We start from the raw sequence: 20586 nt of genomic DNA, 5'->3' as shown, positions 1-20586 counted from the left end.
GAAATGGGGACAAATAAATGGGGACAGTAGAACGGTAGGCACGTAGGTGCACTTATGGATGCCCCTTACTGACCTCTTAGGAATGGGGGGAGGTCAACAGTAGACAGTCTAAGGTTAAAGTTATGGGGGTTTGGGGATGAAACCACAGTTAGTTACTGCATTCCAGGCATTGATCACTTTGTTGCTGAAGTCATATTTTCTGCAATCGAGTTTGAAGTAGTTTACCTTAACTTTGTATCTATTGTATGCTCGTGTATTATTGTGGTTGAAGCTGAAGTAGTCATTAACTATATGTAAACCAAGATCCCAGAGCAGAAAAGAATCAACCTAGTTTCAGATTCTGATTTGTAGGTAGGAGATGCTGTAATTGTTCGTAACTTGAGTGTGAATCTCTGCTCTATGATAGTCCTCTTAGAAGAATCACTACAAATTGCTTTGACAAAGTAAATTCTTCCAATTCTATAATTTTATGCAGACTATTTGCTTACGTTCAATGGATGCTGAGAGAGTATAAATAGAGCTATAAAACTTGTATAGATTTATGTAGATATTAACAAATTATAGCATGTAAACATTTCTGAATATACAGTAAATGCTCCAGTTTTGTTTTTTCCAAAGGTAAACATTTGCTTTTTTTTTTTTTGCAGGTGCTAACATCATGTCGGGCCTTTCTGTTAACTTCCCGTATTCCTACCAAGGTAAGGCTGAATTTCATCACTTTTCCCCCTATAATCTAGCAGAGTTCACTTACTTTTAAGGTAACACACTGCTCATAGTCTCGGAATATAATGTGGTTGAGAATGGTTAATAGAATACAATTGAGAGAAAATGCTGTGCATTGTTTCTTCTTTTTTTGAAGTTGTTTAAAGTGTTACGACTGGAACAAATTTATGCAATCTTCTGGAAGATATAGGGGCACAGTTTACTTTTTCTTCCTGTTGAATATGTGCCTGAAAGATAATTTAACTTCACAATGTTTTTAAAGCTCTAAATTGTTGATAATATGAAGCAAGAATGACACATGGTGATTCTTCCAAACTGAGTTCTTTATTGTTTTAGACCTAAAAACAAAACCTTTCCAGATTCTGCTATCTGCATCTAAATTATACTCTGTGAACTATTAGGGAGGATCTGTCTTCCTCTTCTTTCTCTCATACATAAGATTGAAACTGAGTTTCCATTTAACTCTTCCATCCCTCCTGGGAATCCACCTCCTTGCTACATTCCATTATAGAAACTAATAAAGAAGCATTCAGATTACTGCTTTGCAACTATATAAAATTCAAATGAGTAGAAATCACTTTTTATTATAGTAGCCTTCTGGGACAATTAACAATTAGTAGTATAAAAATTTATGTAAAGACTATTTCAGATCATATGGCTGGATTATCCCCTTGCTTGATTCTTAAGTAAAATATCCCTCTTCTTCATTTACATATATCAATATGCTAAGTAGGTTCACTAATTAGCGTTATGTCTCTGCAGAATTCTTGAGACCTAAGTTATAATTGAGCTCCTTTTTATAATGGTCACCATGGTGGTATTCAGAGTTGACAGACTTCATCCAAGCAAAATTCTTTCAAATAATCTTCAGCAGTGGATTTTGGAGATGTATTGTTCTACAGGACGTGAAAGAAACCATTTCTGAAATAATTTTGATTCTGCTGGCTAGAGCCTGTCAGTGCCTCTGTCTTGCCAGGCTTTAGTAGGTCTGAATTAGGGCACAATGGTGATTTCATTAGTATTATTTCCTGGTCCAGTCTTACTGCCATTTTCACTATGAAGACTGAGACTTTGCCAATATCCTTATAGCCTCATTCTGCTCCATATTCCCATAACAGGAGATAATAATGGCAATTCATTAAAGAATTTGCCAGGGATGTATTTTTCAGCAGTGGGAATAAGGGAGAGAGTGGGGTTTGACCTACAACATTGTTGTCCTCTCATTTTTCTAGAATTGGTTCTATTTACAACTTGAAAATAAGTGGTATAAACGAATGTTATGTAGTTTGCTATATACAGGTATTCCTTGACTTACAGCTGATCACTTAGTAACTGTTTGAAGTTACAACTGGGACTTATGACCCAGTTTTGAAGTTCAGATGGTCAGGCCACCTTTGTGGTCACATAACTGAATTTTGGATGCTTGGCAACACAGTTGCATTTACAGCCATTTGCAGCATCCCAGGGTCACTTGACCGTGTTTTATGATGTTTTTTTCCAAAAATTGGCACTTCTAGTTTTCAGCCAAACTGTACCCATAGCAATCCATTGATTTGCTTAACGACCATGGAGTTCAGTTAAAGACTGCCACAAAAACCATCGGGTTGATCACATGACCAATGCACTCTAGCTAACATGATGCAGGCATAAAGTCCCTCTTTTTGCTTTGGCAACAACTATTTCAGAAAGACTAACAAAGTGAAATAGGAGTGGCACTTGATTTTCCCTTTCTTAATTATATGCCCCATATATAGAAACATTAGTCAGAATCTGCTGTAGTGCAGTAAAATTACCAAAGCTTGAATTGTGGCAAACATGCCAAATTAAACGTGCTACATCGGGAAATAAGAGGATATATTGAGCTTTAAAAATATATTTTGAAATTTAAAATCTACAAAGTAGTGAATCCAGGGGAAGGATAGGGACAACGACTAAGCTCCATAGAAAACCATGATTAACACAGAATAATCTTTAAAAAATGACTTGCAACAAATTTTTATTAAGATACAGAATTTCTCCTTGTTGCAGAGTCTAAGGTGTGAATGTTTTAAATTAGTGGGTTATCCCTCTGAATGCATTCAGTAAAGGAGGATCTTGTTACTGTTGTTCTCGACTTACAACAGTTCATTTAATGACCTTTTAAAGTTAAAACAACACTGAAAAAGGTGACTTCTGACTTTTTTTCACACTTATGACCGTTGCAGCATCCCCATGGTTACGTGATTAAAATTCAGATGCTTAGCAACTGACTCATATTTATGACTGCTGCAGTGTCCCCGGATCATGTGATCACTTTTTGCAACTTTCGGACAAGCAAAGTAAATGGGGAGACCAGAGTCACTTGACAACCGTATTACTAACTTAACAACTGCGGTGATTCACTTAACTGTGGCAAGAAAGGTCTTAAAGTGAGGCAAAATTTACTTAACAACCATCTCACTTATAAAATAAATTTTGGGTTCAATTGTGGTCATAAGTCAACCACAGGTTGTATCTTCCTATGTAACTGGTTTCAGAATTGAAAGTGCTGTTACTATTAGAAGTAAAAATTATGGTATTCCACTGGAATCTGCCTTCTTGTGTCTTAAATTTATTTTTCCGTGATGTCTACTCTGGAAATTTAAGCAACAGGTCTTGACCTTCTGTGTGTATTCTTTCAGTTATTGAAATGATAATGGAATAATAGTGGTATATCTCCTCAACTTCTCTTCTGAAGGTTAAACATTCCAAATTCCTTCAATCTCTCTTCATATGACTTTGTTTTTAGTCTGCAGTAATCCTTGTTTCCCTTATCTAGATCTGAACTGTGCAAAATAAAGTAGAACTTTTACTCTTCTTGTTTATTTCTGAAGTTCCAGCCTTTTTTTTTTTTTTTCTGCCACATAGCACTGCTGAACCGTTTTCAGCTTGATTATAACTGTTATTCCAAAATCTTTTTCACCTACCATTCATTGCTAAAACAGGATTTCCTAACCATAATCCCAGCCCTGAGTATTTTATTTCTTTTTCCTAAGAAAGGAATTTTGTTTTTATTTGTGTTAATTTTTTTTCAGTGCTCTTTCTGTGATCAAGTTTTCAACTTTATTTCTATTTTCCAGCCATTTAATTTTGCGTCATCTGCAAATCTAATCAATATTTCTTCTATTTCATTGGGGGAATGAATAAAAATGTTGCACAGGACTGAATCTTGATACCTTCCATTTTGATGAGAGCACCATTTGAGTATATTTTTCAGACCAGCCATTCATTTAATTGTAATCTCATGTTTGGCAGCTTATCCTTTTCTTTTGCCAGATACTCAGAGTCTATTTCTTTTCTGCAGCCTGAAAAATATTTCAGAGCTCCAGCTGTGTAGATCATCATCTCTGTCTCTTGTTCCTACTTGTCCACTAGATTGGCCTCTTTAATTGTTTTTCTTTCTTATGCAGTGATGTTTTCCTGTTTTTCAATATTAGATGTTTCCATTCTGTCTATTCTAGCCTGTCCTTTGTTTTATATACTTAGTTGTGTTACCTGCTATGAATTGGTGGCATACAAATTAATTCAAATCAATAAATTAAGTTTACTCTTTACATGAAGTGTGTTGTTTGCTACCCTGTTTCCCTGAAAATATGACCTCCCCGGATAATAAGCCCAATCGGGCTTTTGAGCGCACACACTAAAATAAGCCCTCCCTGAAAATAAGCCACCCCCCAAAAAAAATATTAAACCGCATGCGCAGCCTGTTCTCGCCATTTCCTCTGATTAGGGTTAGGGAGACAGAGCTGAAAATCAGGTAAGATGGCAAGAGGAGCCCTGTCTTGTTCCACACGCCCCAAAATAATAAGACCTCCCCAAAATAAGGCCAAGCGCTTATTTCAGGGTTCAGAAAAATATAAGACAGGGTCTTATTTTCAGGGAAACACGGTGTAAGTTAGCACTTGCTGAAATATAGGTAGTCTTCCACTTACAACAGTTCATTTAGTGACTGTTCAAAGTTACAGCAGCATTGAAAAAAATGATTTATGACTGTTTTTCACATTTGCGACTATTGCAGCATCCCCATGGTGATGTGATTAAAATTAAGATGCTTGCGAACTAACTCACATTTATGGCCATGTACTGTCACCTTTTGTGGAATTCAGGAAATACAGATCACAATACACCTTTTGTGACCTTCTGACAAGCGGAGTCAATGGGGAAACTAGATTCATTTAACTTTTTTTTTTTTTAATTTGAATTTATATCCCGCCCTTCTCCGAAGACTCAGGGCGGCTTACACTGTGTTAAGCAATAGTCTTCATCCATTTGTATATTATATACAAAGTCAACTTTTATTGCCCCCAACAATCTGGGTCCTCATTTTACCTACCTTATAAAGGACGGAAGGCTGAATCAACCTTGGGCCTGGTGGGACTTGAACTTGCAGTAATTGCAAGCAGCTGTGTTAACTTATTGTTAAGTTGTTAATTAACAACTAACAATAACCTTGTTGCTAATTAAACAACTGCAATGATTCACTTAACAACTGTGGGGAAAAAAATCATAAAATGGGGCAAAATTCACTTAAGAAATGTCTTACTTGGCAGCAAAAAATTTGGGCTCAATTATGGTCATAAGTTGAGGACTACCTGTATATTTGATTGTTTGCAGTCAGAAGCCCAAGATCAAAAGCGTTGCGAGTTACTACTGCAGACTCTGCCTTTTCATCTGTATTTTTGTTTTTCACTGCCAGCAGAAGGCTATTTTTCCTTTTCCTTTTCTGATTATGCAAGGACACTCTGTTGATTTGAGGACAAACATGAAGTTGCCTACCATTTTCCTTTTCTGATGTCAGGGGAAATAAAATTACAGCAAATCAGTTATAGAAATGAAGGACAGAAGGGCAAGCATGCTGAAAAGAGGGGAGCAAAATAGTCTTGTTACATTAAACATCAAAGATGTAATCTCAATCAAAGATATAATCTGGATCTCAGATGATGGGTTATTCTTGAGTCACATCAATTGCTAAAATTCTTTGATTATGGTGTCCCTTCTTCATTAGCTAATACTTTCCTTGGCTTTCCCGTGAACTTGCCTAAGTGGAAGATGAATCTTGATAGTGAACAAAATAGATTGTAACAGAACAGAGTATATATTTATGCAGGCTCTGAAATGTATATGTTTCTTTAAATATCTCTGCTGCCATCTTCCTTGTTACCTGGGCATCAAATTTTAGCCCATGGGTTGTCTTTTATGCCATTCAAGTGAATGATGCTCAAGGAGCAAACCATTACAATAAATTATATATAAATTATATGGTCAGTAGTCTAATCTTTGTTTAATATGTATTTTAATCCATGTTTTCATATATCAAAATAATTTTCTATTCTCTCTGAATTGCAGCTAGAATTAACTTTCAGCTACTTGGAAATCCAAGGAATCACTTGCAATAAACCAGGCCAGGTGAATATTTAGTTACAAATAGGCACAGAATTTCATAATCCCAGAATATATTATTCAGCTCGATGTTTTTTCTACACAGCTTTATCCTTCAGATGAACTAAATTAGTGATATGAAAGAAATAATATGGATTACGTTGAGAGGAATATTTATAGGAAGTTAAATTTCTGCAGTATAGATATAACAAATTAGATTTTGGTTGTACAAAAAGTAATGTTTTCCTTCATAAGAAAAAATAAGAACCAATTTGAATATAGTTGTAACCTCCATATTCAAATAAGGCAGGGGTGTCAAACTCAATTTCACTGAGGGCCGGATCAGGGTTGTGTTTGGCCAGGGTGGGCATGGCCAGCATGACATCATTTGTGACAAGGGGGCCAGTGGTGGCCTGAGTGCTCTGTCAGCAAAAACAGGCTCCCGAGTTCATTTTTTGGCTGCAATGGCTTTCTGCAACCCTCTGCTAGCAAAAACGGAGCTCAGGAGGGACGCCCGCAATTCTCACAAGCTCTGTTTTCAGCTGCGATGGTGTCCTGCCAATGAAAACGGAGCTCCATTTTTGCTGGCAGGGCCACCGCGGGACAGTCCTTTGCTGTTTCCAGGGTGGCCCTATGGGCCAGATCTAAGCACCCTGCAGGCCGGATGCGGCCTCCGGGCCTTGAGTTTGACACCCCTGAAATAAGGTATTAAAAACACTGTGAATGTAAAACAAAAAAAATATTATATGATAATTAAAAAAGAGATGAAGGCAGCAAAAGTCCATTCTGCTGTTTGCAAAACTTTCTTTAAACAGCCCATGGTTTTGTATCTGGTTTATCTGGGGCTTATTTTATGCATGTGCATCTTCTACAAATGTTTTTCTTACTAAAAAGCATGATTGGGATACAATATTTAAGAATGTGTTTGTGCCCAAGCCTCAGGCTTCCATAAATTCTTAATTTACTTATTTGGATAGCCTCTTAACATTCTTGATCACAACTGTCTGTGGCTTAATATGGTACATATGAGCTAGGTAAACCTGGACTTCATAAACCACATTTAAAAAGCAGAAAATGCAAGAAGTTAATCAATAGAAGATACCAAGAAAATACCTTTGTGTTTCAGTCAGGGGTCTCCAAACTTGGCAACTTTAAGACTTGTGGACTTCAACTCCCAGATTTCCCAGTCAGCTATGGGAGCTGAAATTCACAAGTCTTAAACTTGCCAGATTTGGAGACCTCCGGTTTAAGTTGATACTTCAGTGTTGTAATGATATGATCTTACCCATTTAATGGACATCAATTGGATATATCTATAAGAGCAAATTACTTACGTTTTCTTAAATTCAGAAGGGATGTTCTTGAAATATTTACTTCATAGGGCAGCATTTCCTCTTCCATCTCCTTTAGGAGTGGGAGACCGTATATTATTCAAATATTTATACATCCTAATAATATCAGGAGCTATTAAACTGCAGTTTTTCCATGGATTAGAGTGCGGCAGAAAACAGATTCTGGCCTGACCTAGTAGATCATATAGCTGCCTGTGTATTGTGTCAGCAGTCCTTCCTCCTTTCAGACAGATAAACATAGATTCTAACTGATTTTGAATGCACTGTTTTTAGTTATTCACTATTGATATATTTGCAATTTTTAATGATTATATAAAGATTATATAAAGGGTTACCTCATGTCTCTCCCCTATTTTTTTATGCAGCTGATTATAGAAACTGAAAAGTGCAACATTTCTATGAAATTAACTTCATCTGAAGATGTGCATGAAGTGTTGGCACATATTGGAACATGCCTTAGGAGAATATTCCCTGGTCTATCTCCAGTGTAGGTACATCTTGGTATAAATGCTTAGCAAAATAGACTCTACTTCTCTCTCTCTCTCTTTTTCTCTCACCTGTTGTATTTGGATGTATCAGTGATGCTGATTTGTCTTTTCCACATTTCTAGATACTTCTTTGAGAATATTTATTAAATTTATCCAAGGGAAATAGAATGGGGTGGGTTTTCATACATTTTGTATCAACCCAGTGGACTGTGGGACAACATAGAGCAAGTTATTTTTTGTTATAATATACCAAATGTTGACTCAAACCACTTAAAAGTGGTAGAACAGAAAGGCTATGCAGCATTTTAGATTCAAATAGAAAAAGGTATTTTGTAGCATGGAGGGGGGCACTTGTGTAAAATCTATTAACTGTTTTTTAAAGCAACTGCATCTTTTCCCAGAATTGTATTGTTGTCCTCCATAACTGCATCATTTTTTCAGAAAAAAAGGTGTTTGCTTTAAACAAGTAGTAGCAAGTACTATGTACAATTCAAAGCAATTTTTTTCCTTTCAAATCCAAAGCACTGCACAATCCTTATGAAAACTGAATAGATTTCATATTTGGAGTGGGAGATAATATGTATCCAGGGAACAATTGACATTCTTCAATTATCCAGCTATTATAGTTGCTGCTATTTTGCAGGATATCAGTACAATACCTTCTTTGGCAGCTTCTGGTGGTGATCTTTAAGAGTTTAGATATTTTGAGTTTTCAAAAATATCAATGCTGTTTCAGTGAAGATTTTAAGAGTTTTGTTATGTGTAATCTTAATTACTAGATGCTTCATTTTATCATTGCCAGAAAATAAACAATGTCAAATAGCCTTTTTAAAGAATCAGATGTAACCATATAGTATGATAATTGTAAATGTTATAGAGATGAGATCACAGCTTTGCAGAGTGCTTTGAAATTTATAAGGATAAAATACATAGGGTTGTATTAGTTCTTAAATCTAACAGAATTTCAACATTTATGTTAGCTAAGGGATAATCCCTTCAAATTTGAGATGTGGGACACAATCCCAATGGAAACTTGTAGTTCAAGTATATAAGTATGAAATAGCAAACTACATTTTGATGAGTTCTAATTCATGTGTGCATTTACTTCTGGCTTCTAGGAGAATAATGAAGAAAGTAATTATGGAGCCCCCAGACAGGCTGGCTAATCTGCAGACTCTATGGGACAGTCAAACTGTAGGAGAATTAGGCCCATGTGGTGAGTGTGTGCTTTTTCAGCTGAAATACAGAGTTTCTGGCATCACCAGTACACAGAAGCTTAGTTCTATTTCTGATGTAGAGTTTGCTTTTGGGGAAAAATATAAATAGTCCTAAGGTGTAGTTAGAATGAAGAGCCATTTTCAGCAGAGTGGGAAGATGCTATTTTTACGTCGTATCCTGCCTTGCTATATTATAGAGGAATGTGCTGTAGATTCAGTTAGTTGCATATTGTGCTTGAGGATAGTGTACGTGCCAAAGAGAGAGATAAAATCAGCTTACCATCAGGATATGTGTATCAGCTTTTAAAAATATTCCCCACAGTGATAAATGGTTAGTGTTCTTTTTTGTTTGTTTTTAGGTGGTTTTTCTCAAATGTATGCATGCGTTTGTGACTGGCTGGGCTCTCCATATAGGGAAGAAGTGCAGTGGGTAAGTATAGAAATACTATTGGGGAAGCTTACTTAAGCTACTGAGGCAAAAAAACAAAACAAAAAAGGCCTTAACTAGAGCCTATCAATTATATAAGCAATTTTGTGCTAAGAAATTAAGTAGTTTTTCTCTAAAATGTATTATGTTCTTTTTTATCTAACTAGGATGTTGATACCATTTATCTGACTCAAGATACCAGGGAATTAAATTTGCAAGATTTTAGCCATCTTGACCACAGGTAAATACGAAGATCCTGAATAAATGAAAGTATATGCTAGTCATCTAATGTGAAGATTATCTGTCCACTAATAATCTTTTGATCTCATTGGATACTTACAGAAGAACCTTTTGTTCAGCAGGCTTGTAACAGCTGCGAAGGGCTCATCTTGCTCCGGGTTTTCATTACTTTGCAATTACGAGATGAGATATACATGAGTAGAAAATACTTTCATTCATACATTGAATGAGCAGTGTTCCTTCTAATTGCAGCCCTTCATACTTTACGGAATGCAGTTTTATAAGGTGGGAGTGGAGTTGCTCCTTGATTCAAACAGCTGACTTAAAGAAGAGCTTAAAAGCCTCCAGTGTGGATCTTGACTATCTTTACTAATTGTGAATTATTGGTTCATATGTAAAATACTATTTAAGTATATGTATTTTATCAGTCAGAAATAATATTGTAATAGAAAGGGGCTCATTGAAATTAAATACTTAAAATTGTATTGGAAATGAGTTGGAACTCTCTGAGATTTTCACATAGTCAGAAAAATAGCTTCTTGTTAAAAGGAGCTAGTGAAATGTTAAAAACATATTACAGTTAGTCAATTATTGACTACCTTGTTTAGTGACCATTCGCAGTTAACGAAGGTGATGAAAAAGTAACTATGAAACCAATCCTTGCTTTGTTGTGGTCAGCATAGAAACATTTAACATATTTAACATATGTTAAATGTTCATTCTAATTGAATGAAGAACTTATAAAAGGAACAGTTCATTAGATTAAAAAGCTGAACAGTTTATTAGATTAAAAAGCTAGAAAGTATATGAGATTAAATGAAATTTAAAAATACATTGTAATTTGGTTGCTGAAATCTTAAGCAGGCATTTATTTTGGTGAAGAATGAAATGTCAAAACTCAGGTCATCGTATGGTTCAGGAGTTAATGCAAGAGAAAAATGATAATAAAGTTTCTATAATCTCCCAAATCACTTCTGTCTAGAAATTTTTGTTTCAACATATGATTTTCTTTTCTTTTCTTAGAGATTTAATACCAATAGTTGCTGCTCTGGAATACAATCAGTGGTTTACAAAGCTTTCCTCTAAGGATCTAAAGTTAGTAAGTATTAGGGTGCAGAATGACTGTATCTTGACTGGTGGAAATGTGTTTTGTAGAATATATAATTATTTTAGAAGAGTAGTTGTTCAAGTCTTCTGACATTTCATAACCTGATAGATTGGGAGTGGACAATTAACTATCCCAAGTGGCCACATGAGAAACTGGGACTGTTGTGGAGGGCTGTACCAGTGTAACCTGATTTGATATTCTCAAACTCCATTATCTCAACTCCTCAGGTAACTTCAGGCAAGGGGTAAGCGCTTTCTCTCCTCACCCGTCTACAGCCATGAAAGAGCACACGAGCTGGACCCGACTTGGCTTCTTCTCCTGTCCCCTGCCATGCATTTAGTTACATTTGATTTCTAATTTCCATGCAGGCTGGACAAAGAGAGCCAAAGGCTGGAAGTGGCCTGCAGGCAATAAATGCCCTGGTCTATGATAGATGCCGTTGTACCAGGATTATCTGTCAGAAAACTGCTTCTTTTTAATCTTCTAAACCTATTCTTGAATCATCAAATAGTATCTAGCCACTGTGTCTTTTATTGGCCCTTTTTTTCCAAGGATCACAATCAATGGCAGTTGCTTTTTATTATTTGTACTGAGTATTTTAACTTAAGTTGTGTTATTGATGTTTCTAGCGAGCAGGCTGGCTTTATTTTATCCATTATTATAAATATACTGATGTTACACACAAACTGGCAAATGACTCTATTCAGTGATTTCATGTTGAGATTGAATAGGAGAGGAGATAGCTGAGAGAGAAAACTGTAATTTTTGTTTGCTTATTGTATTTTGAGACATTTTTAAAGATGCCAAAAAAATCAATCCAGAGTTCTTAAATACTATAGTCCTAATAAAAAGAACACAATGTAAGCAGATCTGTTTGAGAAATAATTCTGCTGCAATTAAATTAAGTTGTGCAAATATTACTGACAAACATTTAATCTTATCAAATATTTCAGAAAAGAATATTCCATGTTTAAACAGTCTGGAAATCACACAGTCCTTTAGAAGGAAATGGACCTTCTAGTCTAGGAAAATTAAAAAAATATATATGTTCAAAAAAGCAAGTTATAGCAAAGGGTACTGTTGTTTCAGATGTCACTGAAATGTTTATAGCGAACTTATTTTGTTTAGATGGAGCTAACAGTTATATTTTACAAGTACTGTATGTGTGCATATTTAAAATTGAATGAACAGAATCAGAAGAATAATTTGTATTTTTATTTGGACTCTTAAGTAAGCGTATAGTAGGATTCCTCAAGCCACTACTCACATATATAACTTTGTAACACTGGGAAAAAAGTGTTCCAGTTTCTGCATTATCTTAATTATTTAGCATTCTTAGAAGCTATAGGAGTAGTTCATAAAATATTTTGTGCAGGTTTCTCCTGCACTTTATTCATTTTTAATTTTGAATAGAGCAGTTTTATATAGATAGTAGCATGAAGTTGGAGAATATTTGCAGAAAATTAAGTCTTACTAAACTTTAGATGCATTATGGACTACATAGTCCAAAATCAAACTAAAGGACTAGAAGTCTAAATACATTAAAATACATCTGGGTTTATATTTGTTTTGTAATGGACATAAGAACTTTCCTTATGACTGGTTAGGATCATTGTTCTAATATGAATAAGGCAGAAGAAACAGTATATCAGTAAGTTTACTGAGCTCTTCATGAACTTGCCAACATTTCTTGTTACTAAGCTGTTCTAGAAAAAATATGTGTGATATTTTAGCTCATATGGGCTACATCATTGCTGACAAAACTTGGTTCTTTGTGGTGTAGTAGGGGGCACCAAACTGAATTTGTAGAGTTTTGTGACTAGATCACTGCATTAACATGAATGAATTCATTGCCTGTAATTATCTGTAATTCAGGCTGTGGTTTTCTTGCACCACTATTAAGACTTTTTATATTATTCAGAGTGGCACAAAAAGAGGTACCACCTCACCAGCCTCTCAACTTCTTGTATTGCTAATACATTTCCTTTGATTCTTAATATTGCATCATTGTTCTTATGACAGTCCACTGATGTTTGTGAGCAGATCCTAAGAGTTGTGAGCAGATCCAATAGATTGGAAGAGCTAGTACTAGAGAATGCTGGTCTTAGGACGTAAGTTGTTCTTTTTAATTAACCAACACTAACATTTTTAATAAAGCCCAATAACATCAGAGGAAGCTGCAGTGTTGTATTATATTTATTGGGGTCAACAACATTAAACTGAGTTGGCATATTTACCTATTGCAGTTATTTCCAACCATATTTGCACTGTGGATAGCTTTGTTACAATTGCAAACTATCTGAGGTTTATTTTTCACAAGTCATAGTATGCAAATATAACATTAGCATTACTACTTGTTACAGTTTTAAGGGTTAGCCTTTTGGTTTATTCATACTAGAAATGTATATAGGATTTGGTCTTTTAGAAAATAAATCTCTAATGGAATGGCTTACCCTTATGCCACTTGGGGTTGGTAGGGAGGAGCCATTATGTATATTCATAAAGAAGAATATCTGTAGCTCAGGATTGAAATGAGGGGTCCTTGATGCTTAGTTTGGGAAATGAAATCTGCAAGAAAGCAACTATGCTCAGAGAGCACCAAGGGACCCGTCCCTCCCCATATAGTTATAACTTAAAATAATTATTTGATAGAGGCTTGACTGTGTGATTGTATTGAGGAAGGCCTATTTCTAAGTAGTTGTACAAAATATGTGAAATCAAGATTATATTGTAATGAAGCTATCGAAGTGCTGTCCCGGTGTCTGGAAGCCGTACGGGTCTGGATGGGGAGAAACAGGCTCAAGCTCAATCCCTCCAAGACGGAGTGGCTGTGGATGCCGGCATCCCGGTACAGTCAGCTGAGTCCACGGCTGACTGTTGGGAGCGAGTCATTGGCCCCGATGGAGAGGGTGCGCAACTTGGGCGTTCTCCTGGATGAACGGCTGTCTTTTGAAGACCACCTGACGGCCGTCTCCAGGAGAGCTTTCCACCAGGTTCGCCTGGTGCGCCAGCTGCGCCCCTTTCTAGACCGGGATGCCTTATGCACAGTCACTCACGCCCTTGTGACGTCTCGTCTGGATTACTGCAATGCTCTCTACATGGGGCTCCCCTTGAAGGGCATCCGGAGGCTGCAGTTGGTCCAGAATGCAGCTGCGCGGGTGATAGAGGAGCCCTCGTGGCTCCCATGTGACACCTATCCTGCGCAGGCTGCACTGGCTACCTGTGGCCTTCCGGTGCGCTTCAAGGTGTTGGTGAACGTCTTTAAAGCGCTCCATGGCATAGGGCCGGGCTATCTGGGACCGCCTGCTGCTACCGAATACCTCTCACCGACCCGTGCGCTCTCACAGAGGGACTCCTCAGGGTGCCGTCGGCGCGACAGTGTCGTCTGGCGACGCCCAGGGGAAGGGCCTTCTCTGTGGGGGCTCCCGCCCTCTGGAATGAACTCCCCCCAGGACTCCGTCAACTTCCGGACCTCCGAACCTTTCGTCGCGAGCTTAAAACTCACCTATTCATCTGCGCTGGACTGGGTTAGTTTTTAAACTTATGGGTTTTTTAATGGGTTTTATTCTAAATTTTTAACGGTGGCCAATTCAATAAGTTTTTTAATTATATTTTAATCGTATGTATATTGTATTATTTTGTATTTTTACCAGGCTGTGAACCGCCCTGAGTCCTTCGGGAGAAGGGCGGTATAAAAATTTAAATAATAAATAAATAAATAAATAAATAATAAATAAATAAATTATTAAATGTATTTGCAAATAGCTTACAAACATACAACATTCATATAAGTGCATATGTCTATAAATGAGATTAGCAATCTAAAAAAAATTAATGGACAAATGCAACCTAGGCCAAGTGAGTACTCCTCTGGAGAATCCATCTGATGTTGAGCAACTTTGCTGATATGTATGAATATATTTTTATTTGCCATTAGGCAGCATAGATAAAATAAAAATATCATGTCTGTTTTGAATTACTCAATAATGTGTATTAGAGGCATGCAATGATTTGGCTCTAGAAAGATATTTCAAAGTAATGGTGATGGGTGAATGTAGCATCTGGCTGCGAGTCTTCAAAGCAGCTGCATCTTGTACTGGAATCACATAAAATATTTCCAAACTGCTGCATAATTCTAAATATACTATATATATGCTATATATGCTATATGCTGTATAATTCTAAAATTCTAATGTTTATTACCTCATCAAAAATGGTAGAGAACAGGATATTAAAACATGGCATCTTTCCTGCCCAATGTACACTTGTTTCTTTGTATACCTAGTGTAGCATCCCATATATAAATCAATTGTTGCAACTAACACAATATATGTGCAAACCCGTGTACTTGAACGTAATATTCTAAATAGGCTCCTTAATTCAGTGTAACCTATAATCAGTTCAAATTAAACTCATGAAAATGGTATAATGATATAATGCAAAATAAAATACAATTTTTTTATGGTTTTCTTTGTTTCTTAGAGATTTTGCACAGAAGTTGGCCAATGCTCTATCCCATAATCCCACCTCAGGACTTCATACAATTAATCTTGCTAACAACCCTCTAGAGGACAGAGGTACTGTAACACTTTCCTTTCCTGCTCATAATACAAGCCCAATAAGAGGATTAGTATTTTTCTTTCAGTTTTTCTTGAAATCAAACAATATTATGGATTCTATTACTGCATTGTAAACACCTACAGTTGTTAGTGAAGAACTTTTCCTCTTTCATATATCTATAATTGCTTACATTAGTTTGTTGACAGATGATGCTTAATAACTAGATGGGACATGAATATCCATGGGAATAGAGGGACTGTATCACAACATACACAGAATGTATGTTGTGATATAGTCTCCAATCCTTACATAATAGTTTTATATACATTTTTTATATTTTTATATTTTACTTGTACACCGCCCAGAATGAGCAGCTTCTAAACTTGATAATTAAAACAACACTAAATATAGTAAAAAGTAATTACTCTGCAAATACGTTTTCACTTTTGATATGGGCCTCGTTTTTATTCTTTTACAGGAGTATCTTCATTAAGTATTCAGTTTGCCAAACTACCAAAGGGGCTGATGCATTTAAATTTATCTAAAACCTCATTATCACCTAAAGGTATATAATAATTGGCTTAATTATAATGAAATATATTTCGTTTTAAGCTCTATTATCTGAATATTTATTCATTTCATAGTTCTCCAAGGGTAAGATAAATAATAAGCTTGAATGATGTCCTGCATCACATAACTGTTTTGTCTCTGGCAGCCAAAATTATCTGCAACGCATTTTCACCATTGGATTTCTTCTACTTCATATGCTTGACCAATGGGCATGTTGTATAATCTTGATATCAATGTCAGAATTTTACTAAAGTCCATAACAATTTGCTTCTGTAGCAGTAAGAACTTGACTGGATTTATAGTGATGTCCATTCCTCAGACGCTGCCATTTCACCTGGCTATAGTGAACTCACTACATACAGCAGGACAGTGCATACTAAATTTCTCATCCTAGTAACCCACCAGATCCTCCAATCTCTGGCAGGCCATTTGTTACCAAACTGTGATCTTAAGCAGTTAACTAAGGATGCATGATTATTCAGGTCACTTTATCTTGAGAAGTTTTCCACGCTGCTTCACTGATGCTTTCTCCACAAGATTTGACACTGTTGACTGGTCCAGTAAAGCTAGACTCTCCACTTCTACTCATCTGTTCCATACTGTTCTGTATCTCACAGACATTTTTCCTCAGAATCCTTTTTGTCTGGTCTCTCATGTTCAGTTTATTTTTATTACATCCTGAACAGCACAATTACATCTTCCCCAAAGGGCTCAAAGTGGTCAGATTCTTTTTTCCCATCATTGTGATAAGTATCGTGTATTATTTGATTTTATTGCTGTCCAGCTTTTTTGCCTTGTTGTGTTATTTTCTTGGTCCATAATGTCCGTCCATCTCTCTCCATCCCTCTCCACAATAAAGGGAACATTTCCTTTCATCAAGTTCAGTAGTTTTATTAAGCTCCCAGGCAGTCCCACACCTGAAAAGTCACTCCATTCATCTCAAGCCTCCACCAGTAGCTCTTCCCAAAGGACCCCCTTTGACTATCCAATTTTGACTTAACTATAGTCTCCTCATGCACCAGATAGAGTCTTGGGAATGGCTTGTCAGGCATTTTATGTCAGGCATTGTAATTTGGAAGACAAAGTTTTAGATGATGGTAATTGTACTATTGCTCTGAATCTGACACCCCTTCATTGTCCTCACCTAATACAGAAGTAGACAGTCCACTTTTCAATTTCAAAAGAGATCTGTAATGAAATATATAATAAAGTCTGTTTGGAAGGTACACAGTCTGACCCACCAATTTAGGATCTCTTCTTTGAATTTGTCCATGCCAGCACATCGATAAAACCATATTTTGCATTACCCATTTTCAAATACATCAAAAATTCCAAAGAAGGCTGTTTCTCTTTCCCCTCCTTCTTCCAAATTCTTCTGCAGTATGTTGTAGCTGAAGCATTACAAGTAGTCCTCGACTTGCAACTATAATGGAGGCTGCCCATTACTGTCACAAGTCATGATAGTCATGAAGTGGGACATCACATGACTGGGACTGTTTGTAAAAACAAATGCTGTAGTAGTTAAGTGAATGTCACGATCATTAAGTGAACCCATTGTTCACTATGGGGCATTTTTGCCAAAAACTGGAAATAAATGCATAAATATCATAAATCAGAGTCCTGTGACTGGGATGCTGCAAAGAGTGCATAAATGCATCACTGTGGGAATGGGGGGATGGCCATCAAAACTTCAGAATTGGGTAATAAGTAGCCCTGGAGTGATCCGTCATAGTGTTGAATGGTCACTGAGAAACCAAGTGTAAGTTATGTACCTGTATGAATAAGAAAGGCAAGAAACTGGGAAGCAATTATAGGAAATTCTACAGTGGCCTGGATTTCAGTTCAACTAACATCTCACTACGTATTTTCTATGGGAAAAATAAGCTAATTTATTTTTTCAAGCACTTGAGAATAAGAGGACAAATTTGTTAAGATCTTTTAAGCTGAAGCCACACAGGTAGCAGTAAATAAGCACTGTTATTTAAATGCAGGTGACTTAGCACACAATGGGTCCATCTGTTGGTCTGTTCATATTCCCCAGAGTGTTATTCTGGAGGCATGCCTTTTAAGTTTAAGTTCCCTCCACCTGAATGCTGTCTGATGTTAGCAACATTCTTGAGAAGAGTAACATTTGCTAAGCTACACCATTGTCACAACTGTTTATCTTTGATTAATTTCAGATCCAAGTGGTAGGGTAGCAGAATTATCTTTGCTGTAATCCTAGCTCTCTACTTCTAGTCTGCTAACTGAAAAATGAGTTATGTGTATGAATCACACAGACAATTTTGCCTATAATTCTAGTTCTTTGAATTGGTATTTGTAAATTCACAGTATTTACTTATCCACCTTGCATTATTTGTGCTTCCTCTAAAACCATAACTCTGATCACACCCAATGGACATGAGTGCAAGAGAATTCATGTCTATAAATTCATTGATTACTTTTCAGAGACTCACAAGTTAGCTACCATTTTTACAAATTAAAATTATGTCGAATCTTGCTTATCTTCTTTTTTCACATGAGTTTTTTTCTAATTTGTGACATCTTTATTTCCATATCAAATTATCCAGACAGACCTCTTCTGTAAAATATTTAATGATTTGTCATATAATAACAAGCCATATATTGATTTCTTTCATATGAACCAATCTATTCAATAAACCATTGTTAAGTAGACACACTTTAATGTGACGTGTAAAACAGTTAATGAACCGTATGATTAGCTCTCTCTGCTAAATACCCTTCTCGGTTTTATTCTTATTGATTTTTCCTACTCATCAAATTTGTTTGGTAACCTTTAGCCTGGATGCCTAATGGGACGGACTAGGTCAATTCAGTAACTAGCCGTTATTCCTATTGTATTGTAATTAATCCTGAACAATTACAGTCTTCGCATTGTCCTCTAATTATTGTTTGCCAACTCCATTTGTGATTCACACTTACTTTGAAGATCACTTGATATTTATATAGGTAGTCCTCGACTTACAACTATTCATTTAGTGACCATTTGAAGTTACAACGGTGCTGGAAAAAGGGACTTATGACTGTTTTTCACATTTACAACATTTCAGCATCCTTCTAGTCACGTCATCAAGATTCAGATGCTTGGCAACCGATTCATATTTATGATGGTTGCAGGACCTTTTTTGCCACCTTTTGACAAACAAAGTCAGTGGGGAAGCCAGAGGTACTTAACAGCCATGTTACCAAATTAACAGATTCACTTAACAATTGCGGCAAGCAAGGTTGTAAAACTCACTTAACAAACGTTTCACTTAGCAACAGAAATTTTGGGCTTTATTGTGGTTGTAAATCGAGGAGTCCCTGTATTTGTACTTATGTGAGATTAAAAGGGGATGGTTGTACAGAAATTATTGCTTCTTCTCACAGCCCTGTTTAAAATAGTCCTGTGTGAAGCAGTTCTGCTTTGCTTGCAGAAACAAATACAAACCACGATTTGTTTCTGTTAAGGTACGACTATATCACTTCCCTTCTGTGGGAGATTGGGAATTGTATTATTTCACATAATTTTGGAGCCTCCTCCAGGATAGCTTTACTAATATAGATTTTTTTTCATGTTAATATTCTTTTGATGAGGTGCAGAACAAAAAAAAATCAGTTTGGAAACTATACTTGCAGGAAATGCACTAATTCATTACTGGACAAAGAAGTAATTTTGGTCATTTTGTTACAGGGGTGAACAGCCTTTCACAATCACTGAGTGCCAACCAGCTGTTAGCTACCACTCTCACCCACCTTGATCTCTCAGGAAATATTCTTCGAGGTGACGATCTTTCAGTAGGTGTTTTAATCTAATTTTTTATATATCAAGACTTTTTCCATCTAACTTTTGTAATAGTTGTAAAATTACAACTTCCAGAATTTCTACCTAGAATGGACATTTCAAGTTTGATAAAATGCTCTATTTCACTTAGGCGACATACAGTAAAAGACATAACTAAAGTGCATGCTAGCCAGAAAATTTTTTTTTTTTTGCAGATGCAAATAAATGGCACTCTTGTTTTCTTTTTCAAATGTTTGACTTTAAATGATTAGGAAACATTATGCTATTTGACGGAATGATGGATGATACAGTATGACAATACAATTTTTTCTTTTTTTTTCTTTCATTATTGCTTTAGTAAAAGAATACAAGGCAAAACATAAAAAGGTGCCTAATATTTTAATATAATACATAAAATTTTAATATTTAAAAATTTATTTTAATTAAAAATCATTGTTAGATGAAAATTAAGGGTAATCTTCCAAAATAAGCCATTTTGTAATGTCTTAATGCAAAAAAATAAATTATTTATCTACTGGTTTGTGTTCATGGAGTTAAGATAGAAGTTCAGTAATAAGAAAGCTAAACTTATTTCTTTCTCTTTCACACATCTAGTCCCTGTGTAATTTTTTGGCTCAGCCAAATGCCATAATTCATCTGGATTTATCAAATACAGAGTGTGCATTAGACATGGTAACATTTATTAATTTATTATAGAAC

General features: G+C 36.0%; 1 protein-coding gene across 3 annotated transcripts in view; it reads left to right on the top strand.

Annotated features, from left to right (window-relative positions):
* Nucleotides 1-20586, top strand: part of CARMIL1 (capping protein regulator and myosin 1 linker 1) — a 138156-nt gene that overhangs the window by 65423 nt on the left and 52147 nt on the right. For 2 of the 3 annotated variants that reach the window (XM_058176833.1, XM_058176834.1), the window contains exons 3-14: nucleotides 648-698; nucleotides 6088-6147; nucleotides 7838-7959; nucleotides 9079-9176; nucleotides 9537-9607; nucleotides 9772-9845; nucleotides 10868-10943; nucleotides 12975-13063; nucleotides 15435-15529; nucleotides 15991-16077; nucleotides 19777-19880; nucleotides 20482-20559. In XM_058176833.1, the coding sequence (XP_058032816.1) occupies nucleotides 648-698; nucleotides 6088-6147; nucleotides 7838-7959; nucleotides 9079-9176; nucleotides 9537-9607; nucleotides 9772-9845; nucleotides 10868-10943; nucleotides 12975-13063; nucleotides 15435-15529; nucleotides 15991-16077; nucleotides 19777-19880; nucleotides 20482-20559 (1005 nt within the window). Of the gene's footprint in view, nucleotides 1-647; nucleotides 699-6087; nucleotides 6148-7837; nucleotides 7964-9078; nucleotides 9177-9536; nucleotides 9608-9771; nucleotides 9846-10867; nucleotides 10944-12974; nucleotides 13064-15434; nucleotides 15530-15990; nucleotides 16078-19776; nucleotides 19881-20481; nucleotides 20560-20586 lie in introns of those variants that run through there. The other variant, XM_058176835.1, reaches the window with a different exon arrangement.

This window comes from Ahaetulla prasina, chromosome 3 (genome assembly GCF_028640845.1).
Source record: "Ahaetulla prasina isolate Xishuangbanna chromosome 3, ASM2864084v1, whole genome shotgun sequence".
NCBI lineage: Eukaryota > Metazoa > Chordata > Lepidosauria > Squamata > Colubridae > Ahaetulla > Ahaetulla prasina.
This window is presented reverse-complemented; position numbering and strand designations above follow the sequence as displayed.